Below are 12,950 nucleotides of genomic sequence, written 5' to 3' on the forward strand. Positions count from 1 at the left end.
TACTCTACTCTATTATCGACAGTACAAGACTCAGCAACTTTATCTTGTAGGAGAGGGTGGACGGAGGACCTGAGAGTTATTAATGGCGAAACGTGGGGCACATGTTTGCAAGCTGGCCCTCTTACTTCAGTTTCGAAGTCTCATAGGCTGTCACACCCGTTTTTGCTACATAGGGCCTACCGCACACCTGTTCAACTGTTCCGATGGGGAAGGAGGGATTCTTCTCTTTGTCCCAAACACTGTGAAGAGGGTTCCCTTATACACCTGATGTGGCGCTGCCCCGGTTCTGGGGTACTGTTACTGAGGTTATGTCCTCTGTGTTCCAAGTTAGGGTCCCATTGGACTGGGTGCAGTAGATGAAGAAATTTACCCTCATCCGGTTAATATAGCTGTGATCAGACTTTTATACCTAGCAAGAAAATGAATAGCTAGACTCTGGTTGTCCCCGCATGTCCCTACCAAGAAACAATGGATCGAACAAGTTAACTTTTATCCTTATAAAAGAGCACCATACATATCGGCATAGAAATGCATTCCGGAAATTTAACTCCATTTGGCAGCCCTGGTTAGAGACCCCTGGACTTGCACCTCCGAGACTGGTTTTGACTCGGTTGTTGCGGGTCTGAGTAGTAGGGGGGCTTTTTTTTTCTTCTTTTTCTATACAGAAGCTGGTATTGGCTTTGTTTGAATTGTATATTGTATAACATTCCCATGCCCAAAATATGATTCTATTTAATGTTGAGAAATGGTCTTGACTGTGTGGGCAGACTGTGGGGTTGTGGGATTGAGTTGTGGCCCGTTGGCCGCTTGTTTAGTCGTGATAGGTGGGAGACTATTCCTGCCCGCCCAGCACTGTCTTAAAAATGTTTACCTTTTTTTTTTTTTTTTTCTGATGTAGTGTGTCATGTTTATAATTTTGGTGCCAATATTGTATCGTGCAGGATGTACTTTTGCTCCTTCGTTATTATTTGTGACTTTCATGAAAATGGCCTGTACTTTGTTTTTTGTTTTTCTTATGTTTGTGGCACAATAAACATTTTCCTGATTTAAAAAAAAAAATAGTTGCGTTTTGGGCATCTTGGGCAATGTTCTTATGGTTTATTTGTAGGCTGCAAAGACAGAGGCTGCAAATTTCTCTTTGCTGCTGATTATAAGTAGAGGTTTTTACATTTTGAACTGTAATTGACTTCACTCCAGCAATGCAGTATCCTCAAGCACTTTCACTGGCAAATGGCATTTTAGCTGGTCTTCTTCCAGGCTCCAATCTTTGTAAATTTTTGATTGGCCAAGCTTGGATGATGTCACTTGAGTGCATGCATAGGAATCGTGTTTTTTTTCTCAGCAGATGCAGACATTGTGTACCCTGCTAACAAGCCAGTAAGAGTGTTAATGCAGAGTAGACCTTGTAGATCTCTTCTGCACTGAAATCTCGTGTTTACTTAATATTTGTGAAGTTCTACTTTAAACTTAAGGCCTCATGCCCACTGACGTTTTAAAAAAACGGGCTGTAAGGCTAGTACAGACGCCAGGAAAAAAACTGTTTTTTAATGCAATTTTTTCGCGTTTTGCATTGAATTCAATGCACGTTTTGCCGCGCTAGTTTTCCCCTGCGTTTTTCTCTCTATTCAAAATCAATGGTTCCCTATGGGAGCCATTGATTTGAATAGAGGTCGCACCAGAAGTCGGATCAAGATCATCCGACTTGCGGGGCGACTCGTGTGCTGAGAATCTTGAAGGGGAACCCCGCGCAAATTAAAAAAACATTTGCGTGAGGTTCCCCCCAGGATGATACCAGACCGTCCGGTCTTGTATGGATTTTAAGGAAACGCCTACGCCGCAAAAACGGAGTGGGGGTTCCCCCAGAATCCATACCAGACCCTTATCCGAGCACGTCGGCCGGTCAGGAATGGGGGTGGGGACGAGCGCCCCCTCCTGAGCCGTACCAGTCCGCATGCCCTCAACATGGGGGGTGGGTGCTTTGGGCCAGGGGGGGCACTGCGCCCCCCACCCCAAAGCACCGTTGTCCCCATGTTGATGGGGGCCAGGGTTGTCAGGAAGAGCCTCTTGTTGTCGGGGTCTGCAGGCGGTGGGAATCTGAATCTGAGAGCCCTCTATAATAAGGGGGCCCCCCACCCTATGTAATTGAGTATGGGGTACATCGTACCCCTACCCATTCACCTGGTGGTAGAAAAATGTCAATAAAAAAAACACTACACAGGTTTTTAAAGTAGTTTTTTAGGCAGCTCCGGGGGTCTTCTTTTGACTTCGGGGGTCTTCTGCCGGGCACCACCGCTGTCTTCTTTCAGCTCACAGCTAACCTGTGTAGTGTTTTTTTTATTGACCTTTTTTCTACCCATGGTGAATGGGTAGGAGTACGATGTACCCCATACTCATTCACATAGGGTGGGGGGCCGGGATCTGGGGGCCCCCTTATTAAAGGGGGCTCTCAGATTCCGATAAGCCCGCCGCCCGCAGACCCCGACAACCAACGGCCAGGGTTGTCGGTAAGAGGTAATGGGGACAACGGTGCTTTGGGATGGGGGGGTGAAGTGCCCCCCCCTGCCCCAAAGCACCCACCCCCCCATGTTGAGGGCATGCAGACTGATACGGCTCAGGAGGGGGGGCACTCGCTCGTCCCCACCCCTATTCCTGACCTGCCGGGCCGCGTGCTCGGATAAGGGTCTGGTATGGAGTCTTTGGGTCTTTGCAGCGTAGGTGTTCCCCTTAAAATCTATACCAGACTGAAGGGAACCTCGCGCACATTTTTTATTTTATTTTTTAATTTGCGCGGGGTTCTCCTTCAAGATTCTCGCCCCGCAAGTCGGATCATCTTGATCCGACTTCTGGTGCGACCTCTATTCAAATCAATGGCTCCCATAGGGAACCATTGATTTTGAATAGAGAAAGAAATGCATGACGAGGCTTAACACAGCGTTAAGCCTCGTTAAATTACGTTTGCCGGCGTCTGACGTCTTTACAGCTCTAACGCTGGAGCTTCAGAACGCACTGGTCCTGGGTTTTTTTTTGCAGCTTAAGAACGGCTCGGCCATTTACAGCTCAAAAACGCCATAGGCTAACATGGAGAGCCGTTTTTAAGCTGCAAAAAACGCTCAGAAAAGTGGCTGTAAAAACGTCCGTGGGCATGAGGCCTAAAGCAGAGTTCCAGTCTAATAGTTTAAAAGACTTAATATACACTCACCTGTCCAATGTTCCAGCTATGTGGCTGCTCAAACCCTCCATTTTTCTCCCTCTCCTCTCCGTGGTGTCGGCATTACAATTGCGGGCAATTCAGATGCTCCTGGCCTTTGGTTGAGTGCTCAGTTTTCTAAAAATGCAACCTTCTCTTTGCCTGGAATACACATCCCAAGCAAACATTTTTCTTTCAGATTAGAAAATTCTGTATCTGAGCTTAATCCCACAAACTGATTCTCCATGTTTTAAACCTCATGGTACCCTCCTTCAAGACTGTACCATTCATCTAATTTCTTTTTTTTAAATTCTATATTTTTATTTTCATTTTATTTCTTTTCAAAAACAAAAACAAAGAGCAAGAAAGCGATACAGAAAACTAGGGTTGTCCCGATACCGATACTAGTATCGGGACCGATTCCGAGTATTTGCGGGAGTACTCGTACTCCCGCAAATACCCCCGATGCCAAAATAGAATACTTCCCCCCCCCCCCCCCCGCCGTCGCCAACCCCGACGCATCCTGCCGCTACAACGCATCCCGCCGCATCCCCGCTTGGTTAATACGTGCGGGGAACATTACAGCATTCATTTGAATAGCTGTAGTGTTTCCCGCCCCGCCGCGTATAGACACTCCCCCTTGCTCGGGTGAACTGTCCAATCCCGAGCAAGGGGGAGTGTCTATCTGCAGCGCGGCGCCAATCATTACAGCTATTCAAAGCTGTAATGTTCCCGCCCGTATTAAGCAGTCGGCGGCAGCGGGGATGCGCCGCGATGAAGGTAAGGGGGACAGGACATGGCTGCATATGGGGAGACCTTGCTGGATACGGGGGACATTACTGGATACGGGGGACATTACTGGATACGGGGGACATTACTGGATACGGGGGACATTACTGGATACGGGGGACATGGCTGCATGTGGGGGACATTGCTGGATATTGGGACATTGCTGCATACGGGGGACATTGCTGCATACGGGGGACATTGCTGGATGGGGGGACATTGCTGGATGTGGGGGACATTGCTGGATGTGGGGACATTGCTGGATGTGGGGACATTGCTGGATGTGGGGACATTGCTGGATATGGGGACATTGCTGGATATGGGGACATTGCTGCATATGGGGGACATTGCTGGATATGGGGGACATTGCTGGATATGGGGACATTGCTGGATATGGGGGACATTGCTGGATATGGGGGACATTGCTGGATATGGGGGACATTGCTGGAAATGGGGGACATTGCTGGAAATGGGGGACATTGCTGGAAATGGGGGACATTGCTGGAAATGGGGGACATTGCTGGAAATGGGGGACATTGCTGGAAGTGGGGGACATTGCTGGATGTGGGGGACATTGCTGGATGTGGGGGACATTGCTGGATGTGGGGGACATTGCTGGATGTGGGGGACATTGCTGGATGTGGGGGACATTGCTGGATGTGGGGGGACATGGCTGCATTTGTGGGGGGACATGGCTGCATTTGTGGGGGGACATGGCTGCATTTGTGGGGGGACATGGCTGCATTTGTGGGGGGACATGGCTGCATTTGTGGGGGGACATGGCTGCATTTGTGGGGGGACATGGCTGCATTTGTGGGGGGACATGGCTGCATTTGTGGGGGGACATGGCTGCATTTGTGGGGGGACATGGCTGCATTTGTGGGGGGACATGGCTGCATTTGTGGGGGGACATGGCTGCATTTGTGGGGGGACATTTCTGCATTTGGGGACACATTTAAAAAAAAGTATCGGTATTCGGTATCGGCGACTACTTGAAAAAAAAGTATCGGTACTCGTACTCTGTCCTAAAAAAGTGGTATCGGGACAACCCTACAGAAAACATAAGAAAAGGACTAGTCACAGTCCTATACATCAACATATATATGGATATTACATTTGTTCTCTCTCTTCAACTTTATTTTCTATTCATAAATTACTTTCCGAAGGAGATTATAATATCTATATCACTGATAATTTCAGACCATTCCCCTAAGAGAGATATAATAAACAAAAATACTCACTACTTTTAACTAAATTTCCAACTTCCCCAAGTATTCCATCTCCGCCCTAATTATCCATATATTCTCTATATAATGGACTAATTCCCTCAGTATCCCTGTCACGCTTCCTTCCTCATTTTAAACCCCTCCTTTCCTCCCCTCTTATCCCCACCTCTAGACCCCCATCTCCACCTCCGGCCGTGGATATCCATAGACCGGGAAGAAAAAAGAAAAAAAAATTAAAAATATAACTATAATAATTATAATAGAGGAGAGAAAAAAAAAAAGAAAAACATACATCGCCCCCCCCCCCCCTCCGCAGTCTCCCCCCGAACGCAATATAATCTCTCTTCTATTTCCCTTCTTTCTTCCATCTGTTAATCTTTATCCTTATACCCCTAAAAACTTTTTGCCTTCCTCCGATTGTACAAATAATTCCCAGGGTGCCCATATCATTTTAATTTGCTCTTTCTTATCTATTGTTCTTGGGAGGAGTTTCTCCATTATCCCTATTTTCCTTACTTTTTTCAGCCACATAGATATTGGAGGTGCCATGGAGTCTTTGCATTTTGTTGCGATACAACTTTTTGCCGCATTTATCAAATGACATATCATTGATCCCATATATCCTACCCGAGAAATTTCAGTATGATGTAAAAGGAAAAACGAGGGGTCATCTGGAATCTGGTATTCCGTAAATTCTTGTGTAATTCTCCGTACCGTTTCCCAGAATTGTCGTATTATTGGACATCCCCAGAATGTATGCAACTTTGTCCCTTTCTCCCCACAACCTCTCCAACATCTATCTGACATTTCAGGAAAATATATATTTAGACGCGCTGGCGTATAATACCATCTTGTTAATATTTTATAACTTAATTCTTGTATTTTCGTACATCTTGAAGATTTTAGTGCTAAATTTATAATATTTTGGCTTTGTATTGGGGAGAAGGTTTCTCCTAAATCTCTCTCCCATTTGACCAGGCTCGACATTCTAAAGTCTTCTGGTGGTGCAGTCAGCAGTGTATACATTTTAGCGACCATATGGGGCTAATGGTTCCTTTCCTCCACAGTACTCCTCAAATTTTGTGAGTGCCCGTTTGTACTTTTCTGCACCACCCAGAGTCTCCAGAAAATGTCGTACCTGTCGCGCTTGCCATATCGGTATCCCACAACTCCCTCCCCCTTGTACTATTTCTCCTATTGTCATCCACCCACTTTCTCCCAAAAAGTGGGAGGCTTAAAATCTACCATTTTCTTTTAATTTCTTAAATATTTGAGAATCCATGCCTGGCTGAAATTCTGGATTTCCTATTATCGGATAGAGGGGGGAGTTTTTAGTCGAGAAATTCGAGTTATGACATACTTTATTTCCAGTCCATAAAGTTGGGCCTATCGTTGGATGGGTTTTAACTGTAAGGGGTAATGCTGAATAACACCATATAGCCCTATTCAACGGTACAGGGCACATTTGTTGCTCTATAGTGATCCACAATTTATAATCCCCATGTCTACTCCAATCTGCTATCCTTCCCAATTGAACTGCTTGATAATATTTTAGCATATCCGGTGCTGATATTCCTTCAGCCTTCTTGGGCAGGATCAATAGTTTCCTACCGATCCTTGGCCTTTTACTCCCCCATATAAATTTTGTGAATAAAGCCCAGACTTGATTGATGTACGACATGGGGATCTGAATTGGTAGAGCTTGAAAGAGATAGAAATTTTGGCACTACACTCATTTTTAAAATATTAGATCTCCCAAACCAAGAGTGCATTCCTCTACTCCATCCATCTAGCATTGTTCTAACTGTACCCAGTAGTGGTTTAAAGTTTAACTCCAAAATATCCTTTAAATCTGGTGGCATTTGTGTCCCCAAATAATTCAATGCCCTCGTCGTCCACTTAAACTTAAAGCTATATTCTAAACTGTTTTTAATCGACTCCGGCAGAGCGACCCCCATCGCTTCAGATTTACTATAGTTTATTTTGAAATTTGACATCTTCCCGTAAAGTTCTACTTCTTTCATTAAATTTGGAAGGGATATCTGTGGTTTTACCAGGGAGAAGAGAATGTCATCCGTGTAAGCCGATACTTTGTATTCCCTTCCTCCTAGTTGAATACCCACTATATCTCTGTTCTGTCGAATCTTATTTAATAGTGGTTCTAACGTCAGGGCGAATAGTAAAGGCGACAGGGGGCAGCCCTGCCTAGTACCATTTGTAATTGCCAGAGGCTCAGAGTATACACCATTTACTTTTACCAAGTCTCTGGGTCCCGCATACACCCCCTCTATCCATTGTGACATCCGTTCTCCCAACCCCATTTGTTTTACTGTTCCCAGCATAAACTCCCAATTCACTCTCTCGAATACTTTCTCTGCGTCTGAATTCAGGAAAACACTCGATATCTTATTTTTGTTAGCTTGATTTATTAAATTTAACACTTTAATGGTACTATCTCTCGCTTCTCTAGTTGGTATAAACCCAACTTGATCTAAGTGTACCAGTTTTGATAGATAGGGCTGTATGCGGGATGCCAAAATCTTTGTCAAAATTTTAATGTCTACATTTATTAATGATATTGGTCTATAACTAGTACATGCCCCTGGGTCCTTCCCTTCTTTTGGGATAACCGTGATATGTGCTAATAACGCCTCTGACGGTAACGATCTAGTTTGTCCTATTGTATTAAATAATTTAGTCATATAGGTCCCCAGTAGTGTACTAAAACTTTTGTAATATTGTATAGTGAACCCATCTGGGCCAGGGGCTTTACCATGTTTTATTGTTTTCATTATTGATTGCACTTCCTCCATAGTAATTGGTTTTTCTAGGTCCCTTCGTTCTGGGGATGTTAATCTAGTCAGACCTGCTGAGGATATATATTTCTCCACAGACCCAGGGGGGTTCTCCTCCCCTTTTAGATTATATAACGAGGCATAGTATTTCCTAAATTCCTGTGCTATTTCTTTTGAAAGATGAAGTTTTTGATCTTCTTTAGTTTTAATAAATGGGATATATGACCGTGACTGTAATTTTTTCAGTTTTTTTGCTAGTAACTTCCCACATTTATCACCTGAGTCATACGTCATCTTCTCTACATATTGTAAAACCGCTTCAGCCTTATATCTAAGGAGATCCGCTACCTGTCTTCTTAAATGTGTTAGTTCAGTTCCTATACCAGTTTCTGTCTTTTTTTTTTTATGTTGTATTTCCAATCTCTGTATCTTTTCTAATATTTCTTTTATTTGTTTTTCTCTTGCTTTCTTTACTCGGGAACCATGTTTAATTAGAACCCCTCGAATCACTGATTTATGGGCTTCCCAAACTATACCCGGATCATTTTCTTCAGTATCATTTATCTGAAAGTACCACCCTATTTCTTTTTTTTACATCTTCAATTATGTAGGGATTCTGTAGTAGACTCTCATTTAATTTCCATCTCCATTCTGACGTCTGAGTTCCCTCTCCCCAGGTTATTTCCATTGTTACCGGGGCATGATCTGTCCAAGTTATATTCCCAATTGAGATATCCTGTATTAAGTGTAACCACTGATGCGGAATCAGAAAGAGATCTATTCTTGAATATACCATTCATCTAATTTCATTCAAGTTCTCCAACACAACATCTTGTCGACCTGAAACAAACCTGCTCCTCCACATGGCCTACCCATGCCCCTGTCTAGCCAAGCAAGGAATTCCCTAACTTGTTGCGTCTCGAGCCCAGACTTAACGGGAAGTCTTTTCTTCCTGATCACTGGCATGTAATAGATGCCAGTCTTTCAGACTGGGGAGGAGTCTTTTGGCCCCTCATGGTTCAGGTAACCTGGTCACACACAGAATTCAAGCTCCCCATCAAAATCTTGGAGCGTGTAGCAGTACAGGTGACTCTAACACTGGATCCTTCCATAAGGACACTTAATCAGGGTGCCAGTCATAGTGCCCCAGCTGTGGCAAGCATCAACCATCAATGGGGTACCAAGCGTCAAGCAGCCTTGAAGGTAGCAAACAAGATAATCACATGGATGGAAATTCACTGTCCAGTGATCTGATCTCTGCAGTCCACATCTGGGGCTTGAATAACTGCAAAGCTGACCTCCTCGGCTGCCACCATCTGGATCAAGGGGAATGGCCCCCTTACCTAGATATCTTCAGTATCAGAAATGGGACACTCCGACTGTAGACATACCAGCCTCTGTATTCAACAAGCAACTGCTTTTGTGGCCTCTACCAAGGATGCTCTGTCATTGGCTTTGACTGTCTTGATAATTACCTAGTCTCAGTTCACATACATTTCACAGTAGCGCACTGAAGTGCATCACCATGTAAAAAAAACTAAAATACAAAATGAAAATATAGAACATGTCCATAAAATATATAATTTGGTGTCAATAAAAAAAGATAGTTACGTTTAAAAAAAGGCATGAGTCCATCTAGTTCAACCATAAAAAAAAAAAAAAAATTGTACAATCCCATATTACCCAATTCTATACCCACAGTTGATCCAGAGGAAGGCAAAAAAAAAACAGCAGAGCATGATCCAATTTGCTACAGCAGGGGAAAAAATTCCTTCCTGACCCCCCGAGAGGCAATCGGATTTTCCCTGGATCAACTTTACCTATATATGTTAGTATTCAGTTATATTATTTCCGTTTAGGAAAGTATCGGCCTTTGTTAAAGCAATCAACTGAGGTGGCCAGAACCACCTCTGGAGGGAGTCTATTCTACATTTTCACAGCTCTTACTGTGAAAAAAACTTTCCGTATTTGGAGATGATCTAATTTTCCTCTAGACGTAAAGAGCGCCCCCTTGTCCTCTGTGTTGACCGTAAAGTGAATAACACCAAGTTCACTATATGGACCCCTTGTATCACAGGTGTCAAACACAAGGCTCACTGGCTGAATCCGGCCCTCCAGGCCATTTCATGTGGCCCTCGTACCTCTCCTGCAGCTGCAGGCGAGCTCCAGCCCTCCTCTGGTTCTCCCCCAGACCCCTACTTTCTGCTTTCAAGCAATGCATCCAGCTTCTTCCCAGCATAAGGAAAGGGAGTGCACTGGTGATGTAAGGGAGAGTAGGGGACTCATCTGATGGTGGGATGGCTCCTTGACATTCAATCTAATGGGAGGGGATGCGCTGGACATCTAATCTTACAGATTCAACCGCCGGCCCTTTTTAAGGGCAATGCTGATGCAGCCCATGATGAAATTGAGTTTGATACCCCTGCCTTATATATTTGTACATGTTGATCATGTCCCCTCTTAGTCTCCTTCTCAAGAGTGAATACATTCAGTTCCTCTTATCTTTCCTCAGCAGAGTTCTTCCATGCCTCTTATGTTTGGTTGCCCTTTTCTGCACTTTCTTCAGTCTCGTGAAAAAAAACATTGACTTCAATCTATTCGAATGTGATGAAATAAGTGTTACAAGCGCTCTGTGACAGTCTGCGGCTCTCTGCTCATAGAGCTCTAAAAACCGAGTGGCTGTGTTAGATTGCTCGTTATCAGTGTAGAGGAGCCAGGGGACAGATGCAGCATCGGATCAATGCTGCATTCACCTAGGTAAGTACTAATCTGGAAAATCATATATTTTTTTTCCCCCTTCTCTTTTAAATGAAAGTCTATATTTCTCCAACATCTTACCTTCCCCTCTACACCATCTTCTTATGGTTTTAGTCCTCCCTTCCCTCCCCTCCCCCATTAACCTCTAATACAAGACCAGAATCTACTGTAATGCCTGTGCTGGTCACATGCATTCACAAGTCACACATGACCAGAGTATTCCGTAATGAGAGCAACCCTTCAAAGTACACCAAACAAATTGAAGTTCCTACCTGTCGCAACCTCTACTATGCATTAAGTTGAAGATTGAAGCATAACAATTCATAACACCCTACTTATCACCCTTGACAGTCTTACTTTGTTTGCTCTTTACTTTTGTTCTTAATTAAAACATCACTGTTGTATGGATAACTTTTCAAATCCACTATGCATTTTGTTTTTGATGCAATTAACCAATGTTTATTAACTATTATTCCTGGTCTAATTGTTTTGTTGTAGTTTGATAATGCTCTTAATGTAATATACCCTTATGTTCCTGCACTTTTGCCAATAAAAAGTTGGAAAAAAAATGAACATTTATTTAAACCAAGAGAACTATAATCCATCATCATGGTCTGAGCTTAAAGGGGTTGTAAAGAATTTTTTGTTTTTGTTTTAAATGACAAACATGTTATACTTGCCTCCACTGTGCAGCTAGTTTTGCACAGAGTGGCCCAGATCCACGTCTTCTGGGGTCCCTCGGCGGGTGTCTCTGGTTCTCCCCGCAAGAACTCCACACATTCATGCAAGCTCCCTCTCATTGTGTGGAGTCCTTGCGGGCGTTACACAGCGAGCGGCCATAGCCACTCACTGCATCACTCTGGCTCGCCGCGTCATTGGATGTGATTGACAGAAGCGGCAGCCAATGGTTGCGCTGCTTTCAATCCATCCGCTCTAGCCAATCAACGGCCAGGCTAAGCGGTGAAGAGAATGTCAGGGCCGAGCGCAGGACTTTCGAGGGGTCAGGTAAGTATAACGGGGGGGGGGGGGGGGGTATAGTCAAAGTTTTTTCACCTTAATGCATAGAATGCATTAAGATGAAAAAACGTTTACCTTTACAACCCCTTTAAGGAAAAAAAAATTATAATTTTATTTTATTTTTTCCCTAATGTATTGTTTGAATAATAAATTCTCTCCTGTTTATCTTCAAGGCTGCAACAGAGCTCCGAAGGAATGGAGTAAACATGAGCTTCTCGTTTTTGAACTATGCTCAATCTAGCCAGTGCCGAAGCTGGCAGGACAGTTCAGTGAGTTATGCTGCTGGAGCACTTGTGGTGCATTGAAGCAATGAGCTCTCAGGGATGCCACCTCGAAACACAATGTTGACACAACGTTTTCTTTTCTGTCCATGGGGTCATAGCCAAGCAGTTGCACAACGCTGCTCTGGGGATTAAGAGGAAGCTCAACCCAGTTTGTATCCCCCCCCCCCACACACACACACACACACACTTTTCCTTTCTTTTTAGGTGTAGTCCTATCATGATTTACTTTGTTTCCTTCCATTCAAAGCAAGAGTTGCTTTCTTGGTTATAGTATCAGAAGTTGTGTCAAACTGTTTGTGACCTTGAAGACTAATGGCAGGTGGTGGCAGAAGATTATACAATGTTAGTTACATGGAATAAGTTAGCCTTTTACCATAACCTAAATTTGCACTGTTTGCAGATATGTGCACATGTACTCAGCTTTCAGAATAGTTTTGCAAGTTGTAAAACGAAACGGAATTATAACAAAAATAAAGGGTGGAAGCTTTTTAATAAAAAAATAAAATAAAAAAAATGCATTTATAAATTATCCTTTATCCTGTATTCGAATATAATACAACCCATGTATAGTTGGTTATTACCAGTGTTGTACAACAAATACCTTCTATTTTAGTTGCTAATAAAGGGCTACACAAATCGGTTAATATGGTGTTTTCTTTCCCATGTGACCAAGTGTTTGTACTACATTGATATTTTAAACTTGTTGTTCAGCAAATCTTCATTTGCTTTTATGTCTCAAGTTTTCTAGCTGAAACGTTGTAGTGTTGTCATTGGTGTACTGCCATATACAAGTGCAGCAGATCCAGCTATATCCTGTTGTGGTCTGGTACAGCATGCTTACTTGAGGAAAGGCATAAAATGCAAGCCTGTAGAAAAGTGCTATTGTGTAAATTATTTC

The 12,950-nt window shown here is 43.5% G+C and overlaps 1 protein-coding gene across 1 annotated transcript in view; it reads left to right on the plus strand.

The window, feature by feature from the left end:
• MEMO1 (mediator of cell motility 1) overlaps nucleotides 1-12,696 on the plus strand; it is a 76,423-nt gene extending 63,727 nt beyond the window's left edge. Inside the window, exon 9 of the mRNA XM_040350936.1 lies at nucleotides 11,942-12,696. Within this exon, the coding sequence (XP_040206870.1) occupies nucleotides 11,942-12,073 (132 nt within the window). The 3' untranslated portion in view covers nucleotides 12,074-12,696. The remainder of the gene's footprint in view (nucleotides 1-11,941) is intronic.
• The last annotated feature ends 254 nt before the right edge of the window (nucleotides 12,697-12,950 follow it).

Source organism: Rana temporaria, chromosome 4, assembly GCF_905171775.1.
Source record: "Rana temporaria chromosome 4, aRanTem1.1, whole genome shotgun sequence".
Taxonomy (NCBI): Eukaryota; Metazoa; Chordata; class Amphibia; order Anura; family Ranidae; genus Rana; species Rana temporaria.